General features: G+C 31.3%; 1 protein-coding gene across 5 annotated transcripts in view; it reads left to right on the top strand.

Moving 5' to 3' along the window:
• Positions 1-21,217, top strand: part of MGAT4C (MGAT4 family member C) — an 860,657-nt gene extending 839,440 nt beyond the window's left edge. For all 5 annotated transcript variants that reach the window (XM_055095962.2, XM_063593178.1, XM_034936306.3 and 2 more), the window contains one exon: positions 621-21,217. In XM_055095962.2, the coding sequence (XP_054951937.1) occupies positions 621-1,762 (1,142 nt within the window). In that variant the 3' untranslated portion in view covers positions 1,763-21,217. The remainder of the gene's footprint in view (positions 1-620) is intronic.
• Positions 21,218-22,780: the final 1,563 nt, after the last annotated feature.

Raw genomic sequence — 22,780 nt, 5'->3', positions numbered from 1 at the left:
TCTAATTAATATACTAGGTACATTTCAAGATAAAATTGTGAAGTCCAATTATGAATTCTAGTACAACATAATGACAGCAAAAAAAAGAAAACTGAAAATATGTGATGTGTTCTATAAAAGATGATTGAAAGACTTACTTACCCTTATTTTTCTTTTGTATCATTTGAAACTAGTTTGTCAGCCTTAACTGTGAATGCCCTTCTCTTTTTGCAAAAGAGAAAAAGCATTTTTTTTACTTTATCTTTAAAAAGTAACTTGTATGTTATCTAAATACCTGTCTACCTTCTCTAATGGGCGTATATGAGAATATTAAGCTGCAGAACACTTTAAACCATGTTTTTAGAATTTCATCAGTAAATGTTCACAGCAATAGGGCTCATACATTACTGTGATTAAGATGCTATTTATTTTTCATAGAAAATATAAATTATGTATTAAGCACTTACAGCCTTTATATATTTAGCTTATTACTTTAATCATAAAATGTTCTGTGCATAGTCATTTACTAGATTTACTTAATATGTAGTAAGTAGCAAGTCTAAGGAATAAATATCTTCTCTCTTTTTCTTTTTCCGTATTTCTAGTTCACATTTGTATTGCTTCTGAATTCTTTTTTGCAGGGTATCTTACAATTGGACTTTCTTCAGTAAAGCGAAAAAAAGGAAACTATTTACTTGAGACAATTAAGTCAATTTTTGAGCAATCCAGCTATGAAGAGCTGAAGGAAATTTCAGTGGTGGTTCACCTAGCAGACTTTAATTCTTCCTGGCGTGATGCCATGGTCCAGGATATTACACAGAAATTTGCGCACCATATTATTGCAGGAAGATTAATGGTTATACATGCTCCAGAGGAGTATTACCCAATCCTAGATGGCCTTAAAAGAAATTACAATGATCCAGAAGATAGAGTCAAATTTCGTTCCAAGCAAAATGTAGATTATGCTTTTCTGCTTAATTTTTGTGCCAATACTTCAGACTATTATGTAATGCTTGAAGATGATGTTCGATGTTCAAAAAATTTCTTAACTGCCATCAAGAAAGTCATTGCATCCCTAGAAGGAACTTACTGGGTAACTCTTGAATTCTCTAAGCTTGGCTACATTGGTAAACTCTATCATTCTCATGATCTCCCACGTTTAGCCCATTTTTTATTAATGTTTTATCAAGAAATGCCTTGTGATTGGCTATTGACTCATTTCCGTGGTCTGTTGGCTCAGAAAAATGTGATCCGTTTTAAACCATCTCTCTTTCAGCACATGGGCTATTATTCATCATACAAAGGGACGGAGAATAAGCTGAAGGATGATGATTTTGAAGAGGAGTCATTTGACATTCCTGATAACCCCCCTGCAAGTCTGTACACCAACATGAATGTGTTTGAAAATTATGAAGCAAGCAAGGCTTACAGTAGTGTTGACGAGTACTTTTGGGGGAAACCACCTTCAACAGGAGATGTTTTTGTGATTGTATTTGAAAATCCAATTATAATAAAAAAAATTAAAGTAAATACTGGAACAGAAGATCGGCAAAATGATATTTTGCATCATGGAGCCCTAGATGTTGGGGAAAACGTTATGCCTAGCAAACAAAGGAGACAATGTTCTACTTACTTAAGACTAGGAGAATTCAAAAATGGAAACTTTGAAATGTCAGGTGTAAATCAAAAAATTCCATTTGATATACATTGTATGAGGATATATGTCACCAAAACACAAAAGGAATGGCTAATTATTAGGAGTATTAGCATTTGGACTTCTTAGCCAATTAAATCAGTATGTTCAGTTTCTGAAGCAGGTCTTCCTGCTTCCTCTTTTGCTACCTTTGTCTTTTGGAGGGAAAGCAATGGATGGGATATGTTAAAAGAAACATTAATTACATTGGCAGTTTTCATTTATACATTGTTGACATAATTTTACTCTTAATACACACTTGTATTTATTTTAACGTCTGAAGTTGAATATCAGTCTATAGCTAATGCTACTTTCATTTATATTTTTAAATGTTCGTAGTTTTAAAATTTCAACTGATTGTCAAAAGGGTAATATGAAAGATTTTAAATGAAAAAAATTAGTTTGTTGGATGATGATTTTTGAAAAATAGTCACCAACTGTATATACTTCCTCAAGAATTGATAATTCATTATATCATCAGATAGCTTTTATTAAGCAGCTGTGGGAATATACAGTTGGGTGGAATGATAATCTGGTTTATTTTTTCTGTAAACTTAAGTTTCCATTGACTTCTGTACATCTACAATGAATACCTCCTCATAGAAGTGGTGTCTTTACATAATTTTTTGTGTAGGTGACACTATGGAAAAAGAAAAAAAAGACTTAAAAATATCTCTCCCCTGATTATTTATATGAAAGGGGACATTGTTCATTGTTTAAAAACATTTAATTGAGCACCTGTTGTTGATAAATTTTCTGGGGGAAGCAGTCTTTTTCAAGTTTCCCTTTTGAAAAAAAAAAGAATAGTTAAGCTCAATATTTTCAGGTTACATTGAGTACCCACATTTAATAGAATAAATTAGGGAAGGCCTATAGTAGTTAGCTCATTCGTACAGACATTTTCAGTATATGCAGAAAATTTTTGGAAATTGATTTTATACATTTTGTATTAAAATCCATGTGATTGAAATTATTGTGATTTATCATATACTTTTTTGGAATTTAAATGGGTATATTATAAAGGAGAAAAGTAAGAACCATAGAAATTAGTTGACTTTTCTAGAATCAAAGATCTATTTCCTAGCAAGGCCAGAATGAGAGATCTGATATTCTGATAACCAGACAATGCTCTTTTTCTCATATGATTTCTCCTGACAGATTTATGCTTTCTGTGTTCTATTTGCTACATGACTGTCAGATAATAAGTTATACCATCTGGAAATAGGTGGTACAATTCTTACATAAATAATATTATCCTAAATAATGTCCTAAATGATGCTTTTTTGGTATAAGCACCCAAATAGTAAGCAAACTTGACTGAACTTTTCCTAATAGGGATTGGAGAGGGTGTCTTTACAATGTGTCCGTTAAAGTAATTCAGGACACCTTAGTGTGTCCCAAAGACATTGGTTTTCAGAATGTCCTGAGCTTGTCTCTTCCTTTTTGTTTTTTAATGAACAGCAAAAACTAAGGGATTTATTATAAAGGGAAATGGAAGGTGCTTCATATATGTTTAAGAAACTCAAGTATGTGTTCATATAGATGACTGTGTGTGTGTGTGTGTGTGTGTGTGTGTGTGTGTGTGTGAAGGCTAGACTTTTGCTAGTAAGACAGAATGAGGAAATCTTCCTGCTCTTCCTTTTCATACTGAAACACAATCCTTAAGATTTACTGGTATGCTGTGGTCCAAACAACACTAGGATATTTTTATTTTATTCGTTCTCTGCAAATAAATGAGAAACTCAGATAAAAAATGGAAACTTTTTACTTCATTTATAAACAGCTGTTGTGTATTTTCTTTGTATTCAGCTACTAAAGTGTTAGAAGAAAAACGAACCTTTCATAAGAGGCTAAATATTAATATTTTGTGAGGCACCTAAATCTTACAGTCATAGGAAAATATGAACACTGCCACTAAATTATTATCTTTACCTTGATTTAGAGGATACTTGCCAGACACCTAAAAATGTTCTATTTTCTTTATTTTTCTTTTATTAACCGGCTAGTTGATAGTATTGTGTGTATATCTCAGAAGTTACAAATGGCATTATTTTCTTCACTGTCAATGATAAAAGGTACACAATTGTATGCCAAAGACATGTAATATCAAGAGCTAGACAGACTCCCTGAAATGAGTTGTAACCCCTTACGTATTCTTCTGGGAATGGCTTTCTAAAGATCAGCTATTGGTGTCTATCAATGTCTTAAAAATGTTTCAAGAAACATTGCTGAGGGTAGCAGTGAAGTTGGATGTTTGCTAGGAAATTATGAAAACAAATGTGACTCAGAGAGGTCATTTCACATTTTATCTTTATATCCTCTCTTTACTAAACCTGTTTGGATAAGTTGGTCAATCATCCAAGGATCCTCTATGTTTTCTTTACAGTTGACACTGGGTCAATTTTCTAAGGAAAACACCTTGACAAATAAAGCATCTTCATTAGAGGTCAAGAGGAAAAATAACTATTCTCTTTCAAAAGAAAATCTGAACAATTTTTTTAGCATGGCCCAATGTTCTATTTCCTATATTTAGAAACTTTGAATAAGGGTCTAGTAATCTTGTCTCAGAGGCATAGAAACAAAAGTACAGTTATTAGGTTTAACTACACTCAAACTATTTGCTATTTTTAAACATTTTTGCTGTAAGTTTATATATATATACATATATATAATACATATATATATAATTTTCTTTGTTAAAAATAACAATTGAAAAAGACTGGCATGAGACATGAATGGTTGAGTCATTTAATTGCCATACAAATAAAATGCTGACAGGTTTCAAGCAAAAAATATAGTATGCACCTTAAATAATGCCTCAGAATTGTATAATTTAAGCTGACTAAAAACCTTACTTACTTTTAAAATTCTCCTTAGGGGAGCCTTTTCAGCAGTTATGGACATCAAAGAAAAAAATATCTTGTAAAAGCACAATGAAATTTAGAAAATACACATTTTAGTGGCAATCACAAATGTGGATATAAAAGATACATAAAACATGTTAATGCAAGAACTTTTTCATATTCATTGAAAACTGTAACTTTGTGCTATTTATAAAGTAGATATTTTCCAGGTATGAAAATATAATTTGGAAACCAACCTGTCATTTAGATCTATTTCTTTCATACAGCTACACTATGAGTTGTGAACATTCCATTTCTTACTAGGCCAGTATTCTCTGGGAATTTTTATAATGCTATCATAGAAAAACTGTTCTGTATAATAATTATATATAAATGAAAGAAACATTTGCAAATTATAATATATGATGTGGTATGGAAAGTACCTACATTTTTAGATGCTCAAATATTGGCATATTTCATGTCAATATTTGCCAATTTGTCAACAAGTTTATGGCAAAGAACATGATACCAGGATTAACATTGAAAACACTACATCCAGTGCCATCTAACAATTGAAGGAAACAGTGTGTAATTCTCTTCTTTTTCCTTGACAATACATCCATCAACACAGTAATGGCATCATATTACTGAGTAATAGAGCTCACGCTTAAACTTTATAATATTTATTATGGGATCTACTGATAAAATGATTTACCGTTTTGTACAAATTCAACTGATTTTGGGGGTTTTCTTGTAAGATTTAATATTAATTTTAGGATAATTTTATCCTGTTTCTTTTGATTCATGATCCCAAACTTTCTAGATCTTGCTTCTGTCATTCCACGTCTTATTATGCCTCCTCACCTTTGTGTTTCAACAAATTTTATATGCATGCCTTTTGTCTTCATGGGAGACAAAACAGAAGGTTCATACAGACTTGATTTTAACACCCAGTTCTGCATTACCAGCCTCCCAATATGAGGAAATTTACTTAACCTTCTTGAAACTCAGTTTCTACATCTGTGAATAGGAATAATTTTACCTCATATGTTTTTAAAGGTAGCAATTTTACCTTGTAGCTCCTTGTAGAGCTGGAATTGAGATAACATAAACTAGGCACACAATAAATATTTGTTTCCTTTTTATCCATGTCACGTATATGTAACAGGATATGACCCTGGAAAACATTACCAGAGGCCTTCATCGTAATCAATAACAATTATAAAATTTACTGCCCTTTAAAAATGTTATTCAGCCTACCTTTTCATATTTTGTCCAGAGAATATCATGTGGAATTATATAGACACTTTCCTAAAATCAATATATATTCCTGTCATTCTAATTTATTACTCTAGAAACCTTATCAAAAATATCAAAATTGCCCCTGGTGCTCTCATCACAAATAATAATATTCATTTCTGTTTTAAGAAACCTTGATCCATTTACATTGAAAAACAAAGAAACATAAAGTCATTTCCTAGTTTCTAAGATGTTGTTTAGAATCTACCTTAAGCTCAGAAATGCAGTCTTCAGAATCTTTTTACTTTTTTTTTTTTAATGTCAGGGTCCGGTTCTCTGGCATCTTTTCTATCATTGGCAAAAGTTATCAATGCACTGACCTATAAATTACCTTGGCAGTGATGTTTGAAATAGGTATCTTATCTGCTAGTCTACTTTGAGTTTCATTGTTGAGTTTTCCATTACTTTGAATTTCTTTGTTCAGATTGGGGTTATTCTTTTTAGGAAGAAAAAGGCCATAACAAAATTCAATGTGATTAGTTATTGCCATTTATTTTTTGTTTGCTTTTAAACTTTTTTTTTATTTATCCCAAACAGAGGATATATCTTTTATTACTTTTTGGCATGCTTTGAAATGATTTCATTATTGCATATGTGCATGTGTGTATCTACATATGGTTAATCTCTCAATCTGTGTGTATGTATATATACATATGTGTATGTACATATGTGTATATATGTATACATACTTGAATATTATGTGAATGTGTGTATATTTGTGTATATATATACGTATATACATGTATGTATTTGTATATGTGTTGTGTAAGTGTGTCTGTGTGTATGAGAGAAAGACAGAAGGATATGCACCATTTGCATTATTTTTTAGCCTTTACACCTCCACTTATTCTTGGATTTTCCTGACACACTGTCCTCCTGGTTGTGTTCCTCTTCTGAACTTGCTTTTGCTTTCATGTTCTCACTCACATCTTTTATACATGACATCCTTTGAAAATCACAGCACATTAGAGATCTTTGTGCATCCTTTTAGATACTTTAAATTTATTAAAAGTGTACTAGAGGAGGCCATCTCTCTCAAAACAGAATTTTTCTTTTAGAGTTTCAGGTTTATAGTTTTTATTTGAATTCTTTAACATTAAAAGATCAAACTACGAGTTGCATAGCATTCTCTTTCTAAGCTATAAAAATATTAAGATAACAAGGTTGCACTTTCCCAAAGTTCTAGTCCCTTCCACCTCATTAATCTGTTCATCACATTTACTCCAAGTCCAGGGTAGAATTTGCTTCAATAATCCCAATATTTTCTGAGATGTTTAATATCCTATTTTTAACATTGAAATTGAAATGTATGTTTGAGACCATTTGCCAGATAACTGGATCTGAATATCTTTTCTGAAAAACATGGATTTGAGACCAAAGCAGTTTTTGATTTGACTGTTGTTTCAGCTTTCATTTCACTCTGTCTAGATGCTCTCTTGGAAGATTCACCAAAAAGTTAAATTGATTATGTGAGAAAGTGATAGGTAAATTGTATATGACCATAGAAGTACAATTAAATTAAGAATATGGCATGATCAAATTTTCACCTTATATTGGATTAAAAAGTACCCTAAGTAGCCATCTCCTTAAAGTAGGTGAGCCAAAGACATAATAATAAAATATTCAATATTTTTCTATAAAATACAAATTTCCATGAGGCACACATACATTAAATTTAATATAAAGAGAATCATTACTTTATTTAAGAGTTGTTTAAAGGTGCACAACAACAGTGAGTTACCAATATTCAGAACCTTAGTCTATAATTTCAATGTACTGTAGGTTACTACAGCTTTAACCACAATAGCTGGCATAACCTAAATCATTCTGCCCAAATACAGGTAATTATAGTTTTGATGTATAAAAATTACCAAAATAAATGCATATATAAAGCAATAGAGGCTGAGAGTGTTCATAATTGAAAGCTAACTATTGCAAAAATATTTTAAATATTTAATTTATAGTGCACTCAAAGTTCTGGAAGAGACGTAGGGATTTGTCTCTTCCAACCTTTCCCTCACTTTACCGTTTATTATGAAGGTACCGAAAGTATGGCACAGAGATATGTGGCAGTTCCACATAATCAACAAAGCTCTAACTCTATTAGAAACTAGACATTTAAAAAGTACTTTTTTTGTAACTTCATCTGAGTCAGGTTTCTCATTGAATAATAATCTGTCAGTTTTGTCTATAGTTTGTTCCAATTGGAAAATGTTTAAGGTAGTACATGCCTCTTTTCTCCATAAAATACCCCACATTTGTTTAACTATTTGACATAGTCCTATTTTTTCCATCTTTAATAATTGATAAAATTTTCCCTACTTTTAAACATATGTATGTATTTTCTGCCACACTTAAACTTTGTTATTCCACGTTGTTACTTACTTCATCAATGAGTGAAAGTATAGTTCCAAAAAGTTAGAATAATTATCTCAGATCCTTTATCATAATTGTCCAATTATCTCAGATCCTTTATCATAATTGTCTATCCTTTAATGGAATCCGGTTTTCAATACAAGTAACACTTGCATTCTTACAACTGTGCATTTTTGGTCACTAAAGGACCATGTGACGATATCAGTAGTTGTCAGGAGTTATTCACTACCCTTAGAAAATAAACTCGGTAATGTAAACTATATCCCACACTTTAACAATTAATACTGTTGAATGACATTGAAGGATTGTATCTTTTTTTAATAAAGAAGCAATATATTAAAAATAATTAAACCTCCTAAAGTCTTTTTTTTGTTTTAGAAATCAGTCTCAATTTTCAAAAGGGCATTTGATATCTGCTAATAAAATGAACAAATAGTTTTTCTTTAAATGAAAATATCTATAAGCTTAGCTGTGTGTAGAAGTACATAATAAATGTTTTCCATATTGAATAAAAATTAAAATCCTATTAATGCAGTTGTAACTTCTCTTCTTAACATTTCTTAAGCTCTAAAACAAACATAATTAGACACATTTTCTGTTGCATGTGGCATCTTTACCTACCATAATTTGGTAATCAGTCATGATCAAAATCACTTACAAGAACCAACTATTTTTGGAAAAACATTTAGAAAATTTGTCACAAATTGTCAAGATTTTCAAGACATATATATGAATTGTCTGTAATGTAATGGTTGGGGATATTTTCGTTAAATCCATAAACCAATGTATGTATTCTGCCCTCTAACTTTCTGCTGAGTTACTGTAGTCAATGGTAAATATAGTCAAAGTAGAAAAGACACATTCACCCCGAATATTCCCAACAACCTATCTGTCATTCAATTCTGACTATAATTGAAAGTACTCCTTTCAATTATTGTGGTAAGGAGGCCTTTCTGAGCATCCAGATGTGTAAAAATAACAACAGGGGAAATGTTACAAACATGAGGTAAAAGGATGCAGAGGAAAAGTTGTACTTCATGATTTTGCCTCAAGCAAGTTCTTCTTTCCTGTCAGCATTGCAAATTACCATAGCTCGACTTGCTTGCATTCAAGCAAATCAAAACTTGACTCCCTGAGAGGGTCAAAAGACAATTTTGGTACGTATCTAGTGTTTTTACTTACTTGAACAAACAGGTCAAGTTTATTCTTAATGAAGTTAAAATTTCAAATTAAACCTGAAGCTCTAGTGTTTTCCATTTTACTAAGTGGATAAACACTTTTCTGCCATGGGATGAACTACAATGAGATGTTTGAATTGATTTGGGCAATTGATTTGGGCAATGATGAGTCATGTGTTTGCTATAAAAGTGATACAAAATATAAGTGTCCTTCAAGTTAAAGCAATCTAAACCGATCATCTTTGAAAAGTTAACAACATATTTTGTAATATTTGTTTCCTAGCAAATTTTTCAGTTGTCCAAACCAAGGTAATGTAGATAAAGCTACATATTTTCACTCAGTGTACCACCAAATAAGTGGGTGCCCAATAGTGTTGATCTGATGCACTATTAGTTACCATAAAAATTATTTTCTTTTATAAGAAGAAAGTGAAATTTGTTTAATTATTTTGATATCTATTTTATCCTTATGAATATATATATCAATGTTAATTTTTTATGAATAATTAAATTTATTATAAATGCACTAATTTTTCAACATTCTTCTGATTTTCATCAGTAAATTGAATAACCATTGTTGCAATGAAATTTACATATTGCTCTCATAATATGAAATTTTACAAGGTATAATTTCACTTAACACAAACAATAGTCCTCATACCACTTTTTCATTTTAACTTTAATCTCATTATTTATGTGATTAAGTTTGCAATTTTAGCCACTCATGTGTTAGGAGCAATAGAGATTGACATTATGTAGGTAGGAAAATACATTTTTAGTAACTTAAGAAACAAGTTGTACATACTATATCAACATTTCACATTAGTGAATTTATTATCTTGCTGTATAAACTTTAATAAAAACATTAATTATTTTTATTTAAATTATTTAAGGTTCCTCTATTTGACTTCAAAGCAAAATAATATCTGAATTGTACAAGCACTGTGAATTTGTAATAGTCTAATCACAGTCTAATCACTAAATTCAATTAGTACTTTACTAAATTTCTTACAGTATGCTCAGGACAAATAATTTATTGAAATGAGTATACTCAGCATGGCAGTTATTTTCATGCAAACTTAAAAATTACAAGACATGTTTAGAAGAATTATAGCTGGATAACACTAGACATTCACAAGTTTTAAGTTAGCATAAGGGGATTTATAAGTAATGTGCCTACGTTCATAATCAATTTAACAGTTTTCACTAACTTGACCCAATAATTTAGGGTGTATTTCCAGACCACAAGATAAAACTAAATTTTGTCCATTTTTACCAGATGATTCAAAATTTACCATTTGATTCATTTCTTAATAAAACTGCCTGTCAATCTACTAGAATAAATAAGAATATAAATAATTCAATATTATTTATATAAACAAAATCAATGGAAAATGACAATTTTATCTAATTTAATCAATGTGTGTGACTTAGCAAAGATATTCCGTTCCATTTGACAATTAATCTTTATGAATTAATATTTCCTTAGGAATTATGTAGCTAAATTATATTAAGAATCCATATTTATTGAAGGGTAAAGGCCACAGAGTGAGACTAAATTATCTATGTCCAGAGAAAAGGCATCTAGGGCAATAAGGAAAGGAAACAAATATAACAAATAACTTCTAATTTACAGATCACTTAATGTAAGCTCAGCCAAGAACAATGCTTACTACATAAATATGTTCCAAGCAACTATGAGACACTGTGTGAAGGTTTCATGTTCATTTCACTGTCTATTTAATAGATTAAACAACCATATAAGGTAAGAGGTATTAAAAAAGCTAAAGAGCGTATGAAAAATAGGGTTTTACTAACTTGTCCAAGGTCACATAACTAATAAATGAAAGAGAGAGCATTGGATTTCAGGTTTGTGTAATTCAAAATCTATGCCCCTTATCACTATTATACATTGCCTCCTAACTACAATAATAATTTATTGAAAACCCATTTGTCTAAGATGGGATTTTCTGGATGATATGACTATATTAAAATAACATTAAATAGTTGAAAAATGAATTTAAATAATTAGTTTCTTCATGTAAAACATTTTTTTCTCATTTTTTAAACTTGAACATCTAAAACACTTGCTTCTGTAATTTCACTGAAACACAACCTAATTTCTCTTATTCCAAAAAGAAAATAAAAACTCATGGGCTCTGGGTATACTAAAAGCCTCCAAAAATTATAACTTTGTATTAATCATATAATAGTCTTTCATAACACCAGCCCCAAACATACCAAACTGGTAGTTAGACAGTATGTATGCAACATTTTTTGTGTGATTAACTATGTTTCTAAATTTCAGCTATTATTTCGGATGTTGGAAAACATCAGTAAACCCCAAAGTTGTGTTTATTGGCCTATAGCTTACATGTACTGAGTGTTTAATATGTATTTGGTACTCTCCTAATCGGTACTTCCATTACCTATTAAAGTAATGATTATAACAAGTCATCATGCAAAAGAATCATCTTTACAATATATTGAAAATGTGTGTTTCAGACTACTGAATTCTTCCCTGTAAATCTAGGATAGATCTAGGAATTGGCACTTTCAATGTATTTTAGTTAACACTGATGCAGATTGTCCATTCACTCCTTTTAGAAACACTACATTACATCCTTACAAGTCTATGAAGTATTAAAACAGAAATGACTATTATTATTGCTACTTCAGTGATGAAGAATCTCAAAGTTTGAGTTAAGTGATGCATCAAAACTCTGACCTTGTTAGTGAAATATTAAGCCCAGTTCATCTCAACATTATTAACCTCTGCTCACACTTGTCTAAATTACTAGTTTTTAAGTCTGGCTGTTCATTAACATCTCTGGGGAAGAATTTCACCCATTCCTGAGCTCCATGCTCAGAGTTATCATAACTGTTCTGGAGTTTCCAGGCATCAGCATACTTTTAAAATTCTTCCTAAGTGATCCTAATGTGCAGACAGATTTGACAACCACGGAGCAACTAAGACTGTACCACAGTAAAATTCCAAAACTTCCCATTTATCCAGTTTGAAAGATTATAGATTAGAAAACATGATGACAAGCGTAGATTATTCTGTGTTGCTTCCTGCCCTTTAGGTATTTCAATACTATTATTGTTGTACTGAAAAATAAAAGTTCCAGTCAATTTTTATGGTTTTGCTGGGTTTATAGAGAACACTCTGCATGCCTTCCTATTGAATCTGGGACTCTCGTTTTTGGAGAACTACGTAAGTGATCTGTTTTCCTGAGACTGGACATATGCACCTTATTAATTAGAGACTATAAATCCACTTTTTAACACATAAAATCTAATGATGACATCTTTGTAGATATTGAAATTCAAGAATATAAACAGCATTGCCTTCAACCCACTGCTGTTTGTAAACTGAGCTGCCTTCCTGTTTCCATAAAATTAACTAAACATATTCAAGAAAGAAGGAGAAAAACTATCAGTTTTCCACAGTGGACTTTTTTTCATAATTCCTTCAAATGTCAGCATGTATGCCTTGTCTCATTTAGTCATAGCCCATATGATCCAAATCTCCAATTTATTTGTTTTTCTTTTTCCAAGAACTGGGTACTTTAAAAATTTGTCAAATTTTTAAATTTCAGATAGCTGAAACAGAACAAGTCATATTGACTTGCTCTAAGTGTTTAAAAGGTTTGAGGTTATTGATATAGGCCTCAATATATTTCCACAAATAATGTATTTACATAGAGATCTAAAAAGTGTACGAAACTTGAGATAGCTATTTGAGTCAAGAAAAACAAGGACTGTGAATAGTGTAAATTATGTAAATATACACAGATAATTCACACACACATATTCACACATAGTTCCAAGGATTCCCCTATATCAATTCCAACTCAAAATTTCTCAGTCATTTCTGGCTAAAGAGAAACATGTCCATTTAATTAAAATCACTTTTTTAAAATCTGATCATCTATTGTTTATGAGATCAATGAATACATTATTTTAATGCTCTGTCTTATTTAAAATATTTTTCTACGTAGTGTTGCTAGCTAAAATGAGGCTTTTTAAAATAAATGGATACACCTCAAAATAATAATTTGAGATCAGTTTCATCTTGGACTCATATGATTTTCAGATTTTATCTGCATAAAATTAGATTTTCTAGAAAACTAATTTGTATTACTTATTTTCTCTATAAACCTTGCTGAAAATGAAAACTAATAAGCTTGAATTTATGGGTTTTATGTATTTTAAAACGTAATGTATAGAGATTTCTTATAATTATTTGACAGCTTCAAGATAACCAGTTTTTTCTTTAAACATTCCACTGATTAATACAAAAAGTAACATTTTTTTCATGAGATGAAATGAAACTTGTTCTTAGGCAAACATCACTTAATTAAAGCAATTTATAGTGAATACACTCAATTAACTGATTATGAACCTGCAACACCAAAAGATTTACCAGATTTGTTCACAATTTTACTGCTAGCTGATATCAAATAAGAAAAAGACAAATCAATATTATATCTTCAGGAACTAATAACTTTTTTCATCCTGCAAGTTTGTGAATTCAAAAAAACTGTATTTTCAAATAACTAAGATTTTTTTATTATTATACTTTAAGTTTTAGGGTACATGTGCACAACTTGCAGGTTTGTTACATATGTATACATGTGCCATGTTGGTGTGCTGCACCCATTAACTCGTCATTTAACATTAGGTATATCTCCTAATGCTATCCCTCCCCCCTCCCCCGACCCCACAACAGGCCCAGAGTGTGATGTTCCCCTTCCTGTGTCTATGTGTTCTCAATGTTCAGTTCCCACCTATGAGAATATGCAGTGTTTGGTTTTTTTGTCCTTGCAATAGTTTGCTGAGAATGATGGTTTCCAGCTTCATCCATGTCCCTACAAAGGACATGAACTCATCATTTTTTATGGCTGCATAGTATTCCATGGTGTATATGTGCCACATTTTCTTAATCCAGTCTATCATTGTTGGACATTTGGGTTGGTTCCAAGTCTTTGCTATTGTGAATAGTGCCGCAATAAACATACGTGTGCATGTGTCTTTATAGAAGCATGATTTATAATCCTTTGGGTATATACCCAGTAATGGGATGGCTGGGTCAAATGGTATTTCTAAAAGAACTAAGAATTTTTAAAAAGATTTTGGTTATGTAATTAGAGTGCACAATAGAATAAAACAGCCAGGTTTTATATTTTCACTGGCAAATGATAAAGAGACAACTTTGATTAAATACTCATAATTTTTATAAAACCTCCAAAGTTTCAAAGTAGGCAGATGATGGGTAATAATTAAATAGAGTGACAGTGTTATATGCCAGGTTAAAAAAAAAAAAAAGACATGCGGCTTCATCCACAAGCTTAGCAAAATATGAGAAAGTAAGAAACTGTGGCCAAATCAGATAAAGGTAAATGAGAATAAGTTGTAGAAACTGACCTTCAAGTTAATAATTAAATCAGATGGTATCATTTTCCTCCATCTTGTTATTATTGTTTAGATTTATAATAGTACAAAAATAAATGTTTTATGAATTATTTTGGATGCAATTACAGTGAATAACCATAATATAAAATGTCTCATAATAGGAAAATAATGCCTGACACTTTTAATTACTTAACATACCTTTTTATACATTTTTTAATGTCATTTATTTGGCAGCTATTTAAGGAGTGCCCTCTGTATCCTGGGCCATCTCTTTCTATCCAGAGTCCTACAAATCACCTTGTATCATTATTAGGATATAGTATAAAAATTTGTCCACTTTTAAATGGAGAAATAATACAGATAAGTGAAAAAATGATGTAATAATTTGAGTTCTGTACATGACTCAGAGACTTGGACAGAATTGACAATTGTTAAGTTTTTAAGTTAAACCAAAGCTGAAATTTCTAATCATTTAGAAGCTAGGAAAAGTTCTGTTTCAAATTCAATTGATCACTTCATGAACAGTTTGTTCATAATTACTTCTTCTCTGCCTTTCAGCGTAGTCTTGTTCAATTGTTCAGAGTGTCCTTTTTTTTTTTTTTTTTTTTTTTTGAGACAGAGTCTCGCTCTTTTGCCCAGGCTGGAGTGCAGTGGCACTATCTCCGCTCACTGCAAGTTCTGCCTCCTGGGTTCACGCCATTCTCCTGCCTCAGCCTCCCGAGTAGCTGGGACTACAGGCGCCCGCCACCACGCCCGGCTAATTTTTTGTATTTTTAGTAGAGACGGGGTTTCACCTTGTTAGCCAGGATGCTCTTGATCTCCTGACCTCGTGATCCGCCCGCCTCGGCCTCACAAAGTGCTGGGATTACATGCGTGAGCCACCGCGCCGGGCCCAGAGTGTCCTTATTCCCAAGTTCGTGATTTTCATAATAGTAAGAGATCAAAAAACAAATCTTACAAGCAATAAATTTTATAAATAGTCTTCTCTTAAGATGCAGCACACCAACATGGCACATGTATACATATGTAACAAACCTGCACGTTATGCACATGTACCCTAAAACTTAAAGTATAATAAAAATAAACAAATAAATAAATATTCAACACCTCACTCTAATTGGAAAGAAAATGTGCCTACAGAAGTTAAAGCACATTCTATGAGTTTTAATCTTAGGTGCCAAGAAGGATCCATGACCTCCACATTTGACAGAGAATAGAAAGACTCCACGGTTTTCATCATAATCCAAGGGAGGTCAGTAATAGTCTATTTGCATTTCTCGAGGGCTCTCTGGGGCCTCACTATCTTACATAAAAGTGAGTTTAATCATAGGACTTTCAGACATTAGCCCACAGATGGGACATATATTTTGGGATGGAGAACTTTTAATAAATCACATTACCTAGGTGGCCTCTCATTCTACTTCTCCATATGGCAGACTCTGTAGGAAAAAAAAAAAAATGCTTCCTATAATGTTTCTTCTTTACCACAGAACTGTCAGAAGAAACAGCCGAGAAAAACTTAAAACTAAGCTACAATATTTGGCAAAAATAATTGTAGTTTTCAGAGGAGAAGCAATTTTTCTGGCGTATATGTAGGATAAGAGTATCTTACCTTCCTTAAATAATGTTATCTTTACCAGTAAACATGATGTATTTGCCTTAACCTAGTCAATTTCTTTTACCTGAATTCCCTTAGGTTTAAAATCATAATTTTTCAAGATAAGGTTCTAGTCTTAGGAATGTTGCTTAAGATCCTGAAATAGAATGATACTATTATTTCATCCTGGTATTAAAATCTCTAAAATTTTCTACAAAACTAACATTCTATGTGTTCTGTGGCCAATGTGATAATAAATCCTTACGTAACCACAGAGAAAAATATCCTATACATTTGTATTACACTTTTGCAAAATAAAGAAAATATTTTGGAATTAAACTAATTTCAAAATCCAAGAATTTCTATGAAAGAATTTTTTAGCAGTAACCACAGATGAAAAGAATATCATTTTGTATCTCTTCATAGTGTCTTTATAACATAATCTAATCATTGGTGTTTTATAATCTTTCATAATTTTTCATATATTTGATAAATCCTGATGTTGGGTTTATTTCTATTGAAACACCAGTAATTGTTTTATGTCACTTTGACTTTTTTCTATAGTTTTGTTTTCTGCTTGTTTGATTTATCTAAATTATCATCATAGTTGTAATCTGAGAACTAGGCAAACATAGGTACTTTTGACTATCACTTTGGGGTGATACTATTTACCCAATATGATTTTTTCCCATTTTACTCTTGAAGTATCCTGTTGCTTACTCTTTTGTGTATGCATACATTTGAAACATATGACCTCCCAAGCATTCTTCTTTCTCTTATTTTACTTATTGTGTTGGCTTTACTGTTTATGTATGATTTAACATAAATAATTATTTTGTTTTCTCTCTCCCATCACCCACCCCATTTACACGTTACAACAAGACTTCATCAGCCCTGGGATCATGATTTGAATTATATTATCTGTGCCATTAAACAACCTTGAGCCTCAATAATATCTGTTCAGATTTTTTCAATGGCTATTGTTCATTGATAATTACATTCTGGGGACATGCCAGAATGAAATCTCATGGTTTCTCAGCCACAAAGATTTGTTAAGAATCAAATTCAAAGGTATTTGACTTGGTATTTATGATTCGTGGCAAACCCAAGCATAATCTTCAGCAGATCTTTAAGCTTCCTGAGCTTATAAGCAAACTCTGTGTGTGTCTGTGTGTATGTGTGTGTGTTCCTATGTGGGTAAATTTTTCTTGATAGCATCTCTGTGCTTTCATCATTATCAAAAAGTTTCAGGACCCCAAAATGGTTAAGAAACACTGACTATGTGCTAGTTACATTTCAAGAATATATTTCTACGTAAAAATGTTGTATTTATTCTAAAGGCAAAAGCCATGGAACAATGTGTACTTTTAAAATATTTATGAGGAATTAAAAATTCAATTATTATAATGTTTCCATTTTAAAATTTTAGGATGTGATTTTGTAATAGCCTCCAAAAAACATTTAAAGCACCCAAATAATTAAACTAGTAAAAGTTCCTTATAAACCAGAAAGCAAAACAATTTTCCAAATGGGCAATAAAAATATTACTTTTGCATGTAAATAGTTGTTTAAGTGAATTTATTGTTTATATTAATTAAATTCTTTTGGACAATTTGCCACTTAAAAAGATCAGTGTTTGAACTCTATGAAATACTTGTTTATGTAATTTTTTTTGCAAGTAGGTAAGAAAAGTATATTTCATTATCAAATAGCTACCCTGCAATACTAACATAAACAGCTATTTACCCATTTAGACTTAACTATTCAGTCAATTACACAACAGTCTTACCATGTTATTTAATGAGTGGAACAAAAATAAAGGTCTTTATAACATAAAATATTTCATTTATATAATGAAATAAAATATCTTGGGATTAATAAAAATAATGATTTTTTTCATCCTATGTAAAATGTAGTTGATAGCACTGATATATTAATAATATTATGGGTGAAGTTTACAGTTCATTACAAGTTGAATGTACTTAAACAATCTACATCCTTCACTCCTTCATTCAATCATTTAATTCAGCCATTCCTTATTTGACAAATGTGATTTGTATAATACATTTAGTAATAACCATACATATCATGTTGAATTGTTGTGAGGATAAAAAAGTAAACAATGTTCAATTATTGTTAATATTTTATTTTCTAATTAATTATATTATTTTACTTCATTGGATGTTGTAAATTGCTCTGGTTTAGCCTTTAGACATTTGAATCAAAATGGTCAAATTAGTCTCTAAATTCAGACATTGACTTTGTTCTGCAGATCTCAAAACGAAAGATATGTTGGGATATTTAGACCAGAATGCATGTGAAAATGCTACATGAATGAATGTATTTGACACTGATCTTGAGATGACAATCTACAGTCCTACAATAATTATTCTAACTCCATGTTCTCTTTCGTGCACACTAGCTAGAGCACATCTCACCCACTGACATTGGAATCTATCCTTTCGTAGGTTATTTTTAACGTCTTAGGATGACTTTTATAAATTGAAGATTTAAGAGTTTCTAAGGGGACTGTAGGCATATTCTACTGTTGTGTTTACCACATGTCCTGTTCAGATACACAAAAGAAATGAATAAAACTGGACACAGCACACAGTCTCACTGCTTTGATGGGCAATGATTTTTGACAATGGGTAATTAACTCTTACATCATTAAGTTCCATCATCACAGAATAACCTTAGAATCCTAATAAAATCCCACGGCTTCAAATTGTATTTAATAGCTGCCAATCCAAGCCTCCTGACTATGCTAATCTATTATTTAGAATAAATGAAAAGTGTGTATCAATTTGCCTATTATAATACAAAGTGGGAACTCTCATGCCAACAAGGTTAGGCCAAAAAAATTCAAATAAATTGGAGATGTGTTTTGATACATTTTCTTCCGTTGCTCTTATTGTATCTGACATAGAAATTTCCTTAGGGTGAAGTTTATATAGTGACAAGCATATACAATATTCTTGAGGTATTAGGCCACAGTCAGAAAAAGAGAATATAGGAGGAATTATGTGGTAGAGGATGATAAAAGATTAGAAGTTGAAACTATACCGTATATAATTTTATATATATACATAATTATCTTGATTATAACCTAAATTGTAAAATCTCAATATTATTAGTACCAGCCCAGACACATTCCCTTTGTTTCTTAAATTTTTACTCTCCAAAAATGGGAATCACAGAAACAGAAGATGCTTAAATGTTCATGTTAGGCATTTTTTTCTGAGCTCATAAAAGATTATTTGATCATTTAATGTGTTTTTCTCTCCAATAAGACTGTAAAAAGTTCAGTGTTTCGAGGCTGCTAAACAATGCCCATAGAGTTGACAGTCTCAAGAATGATTGGAAAATGATGGAGTTGGATGCTATAGGTCATACTTTATAAATCTGACTGAAGGAGAATTAGAATACTAATGAGAGTCAACAACAATTTTCTTACCTGCTCCCAATTTGTAATTCTTGCCCTGGTGGCACATATATTACAAGGAGAATATTGTTTTCAAATTTATAGTCAGAAAGTCATTTAGGTGACTATGACTTTGTTTTTTAAATAGTAAGTTGACTGTCTTGTTTAAAAATGCATAGTGCCCTGGAAAGTTATGTGAATACAATGATTTATTTTAAGTAAAGGGTAGTTTTATAAAATAAAGGGCCAAACATCATATAAATAAATACTTACAGGCTCAGTATCAATCAAATCAGTGGTAAGAGTGAATTTTTTCAATGTATGACTTTCATATCAAATTTTTTTTGGTGATTCAGCTTAATAGGAGTTTATGGTATGGGCCCATTCACGTTATAGCCAAATAAACAAAAATTATCTAGAGTTGTTCATGCCATCATTTCCTTCAGCACAGTCTTCAAAGTAGTTTTCTCATTACCCACTTTGAAAGATATTTCCAAGGAGAGGATAATGCAACCCATTCTATATGTGAATAATGGGTGGGACACAGGCCAATAATCATGATCCAAATTAGTTTGAAAATCAAAGGAGTAAGGGGAGAAAAAAAGAATGAAGGATTAATTGATTTGCTGAGAGCATGTCACATGCTAATTGTTGTTTTACATTTTTCATCTGTCTCTCATGTGATTCAGACCACAAATCTGTATTAAGTATTGTTATCCTTATTCTACCAATGACGACACAGTAGTGAAGTCATAATTCAGACTTGAAATTCTGTCTTCTCTCAATTTTCATCCCAAAATTAGATATCCTCGATGCCAGTTCGGATTCTCTTATTCAATGAGAAAATCACTTCCTTTTCGGCCCTTGTCATCTTTGTCTGTATAACAAGGGGATAAGACAAAGACGTTTGATGAAAATTTCTTCAAGTTGTATCATGTTTTTATTCTTAGTGGGTAGTCCTTTGTAAGTCTGCATACGGCTGGCTGGTGACACAATGTGGGCACCATAGACCGAAAAATAAAATTACTGAAAAGGTGAAGTATACTTTCCAAAAATTAGACTCTAATCAATGTAGTCAGTGCAACAATTTTCTTTAATACCGAATTGCATTTTATATAGCTATTTGCACAGATCTTCACAATAAAACCGTAAGAAAAGGAGAATAGGATATTATCTTTACAGTTCTACAGAGGAGTAAAAAACTGACCTGGATCTAAATAAGTTTAGAGGTGGATTTTAATCCTTTAATAAGCAAAAGACATATAATAAAATTGATAAATGACAATATCAATACTTTATCTAAAAGTAATTTCATAAAGAAACAAAGCCAAAATTGATTCAGTTAACATAAAAAAGAGTTAACCCAGAAGAAAACAATGAATATTGATCTCGATTTCAGCAAGCAGAAAATTTTAAAAAAAAAAGGAGAAAACAGTGAGAAATTGTTAAGGTGAGTGAAAGATGAGCGGAGGTTGCTCTAAGAAACTATAACACAACTTATTTATTCAAGTGGCTGTGTCAGATTTAAAGATGTGATTTCAATAACTTTTTTGAATAGAGTGTTGTACCTTTGTCTAAAGTAGTAAAATTCATTTGAATTAAAGCTGAATATGGGTTTTCCTCCTCAAATCCAATTCAATTCCAAGGTTTGAAATTGCAGGGGCTCCTGAGAAGAAATGGCAAAAACAAAAAAGAGAGAGAGAGAGAAAGGGGAAGAGAAAAGGAAAAAAGAAAAATCTATAACTTGAAGCTTTGCTTTACAGGGGTAAAGCAAAGACTTACCAAACTTTAGATTTTATACCCCCTCTTTTTTCAGCATATCCAAATAAATTTACATGATCTTATGAGTGTAAATCTTCTAGTCTTCATGAGATTTTTCCAGCTTTTCTGCCTTTTAGATTGACATTTCTAGTTGCTTAAGGTTTCTTCTTCAAAGCAATGGGTATAAAACATGTGATAATTATTAAACAGTTATGGAAAATACCATCTTTATTCCACCACTTTATCAGGTAGAACTTGAAGGTAAAATAAAGTTTGGATGCTGAGTCTACATGTATCGTATTGAATTGTATTGTATTGTATTGTATTGTATTGTATTGTATTGTATTGTACTGTATTGTATAGTGGTTACCAGAGATTTAATAACATAACAGAAGTAACTGAATCGCCTCCTCTGCTCTATGCACTTGTACTTTTTTTATTTCAAAAATGCCAGGAAGATAAGTGTATGCAAAAATATAAAGTTTGTAAAATTTTATACAACTTAATCTATTTGATCATTAGTTAAGTAAGCTTAACTAAATTAAAAATGTATTTTATTGCCACTTTTTTTAACTCTCTAAAGAATACATTTATGTTTTTGAAGGAGCTTTAATTTAGTAACAGTTAATCTTTTTATTAATTTTAGTAAAAATAATCATACCCTTTTAATAATAAAAATTAACCTTTAAGTCTTTAAAATTGCTAGTTGTAAGTGAATTTGTCAAAGATTAATTCATAGTTGCCAACACTTACTGAACAGGTAGATAAAATTAACTTTGTTTATTTAACAGTCAAATAACTTGGTGCTTTCTAGTTAGTTTAAAAATATCAATAATTGTTTCCTCACATGTATTTATGTCCTTCCTTCACAGCATATAGTCAACCATAGAGACTCAATGTAAAGTATTATGATAATTCATATGTCTGAGAAAATAAGAAGATTGATTCATTGAAAAGTTAAATGAATTTGAGATACAGGTATTTCTGACTGCCTAGAGTTACACTGTATGAAATACTTTAAAAACTGGCCAGGCGTGGTGGCTCATGCCTGTAATCCCAGTACTTTGAGAGGCCAAGAACTCCTGAAATCAGGAGCTCAAGACCAGACTGACCAACAAGGTGAAACTCCACCTCTACTAAAAATACAAAACATTATCTGAGTGTGGTAGAGCACGCCTGTGGTCCTAGCTACTCAGGAGGCCGAGGCAGGAT

The sequence above is a fragment of the Pan paniscus genome, chromosome 10 (assembly GCF_029289425.2).
Source record: "Pan paniscus chromosome 10, NHGRI_mPanPan1-v2.0_pri, whole genome shotgun sequence".
Lineage (NCBI taxonomy): Eukaryota > Metazoa > Chordata > Mammalia > Primates > Hominidae > Pan > Pan paniscus.
The sequence above is the reverse complement of the archived record's forward strand: the minus strand, read 5'-3'. Positions and strand labels throughout refer to the sequence as shown.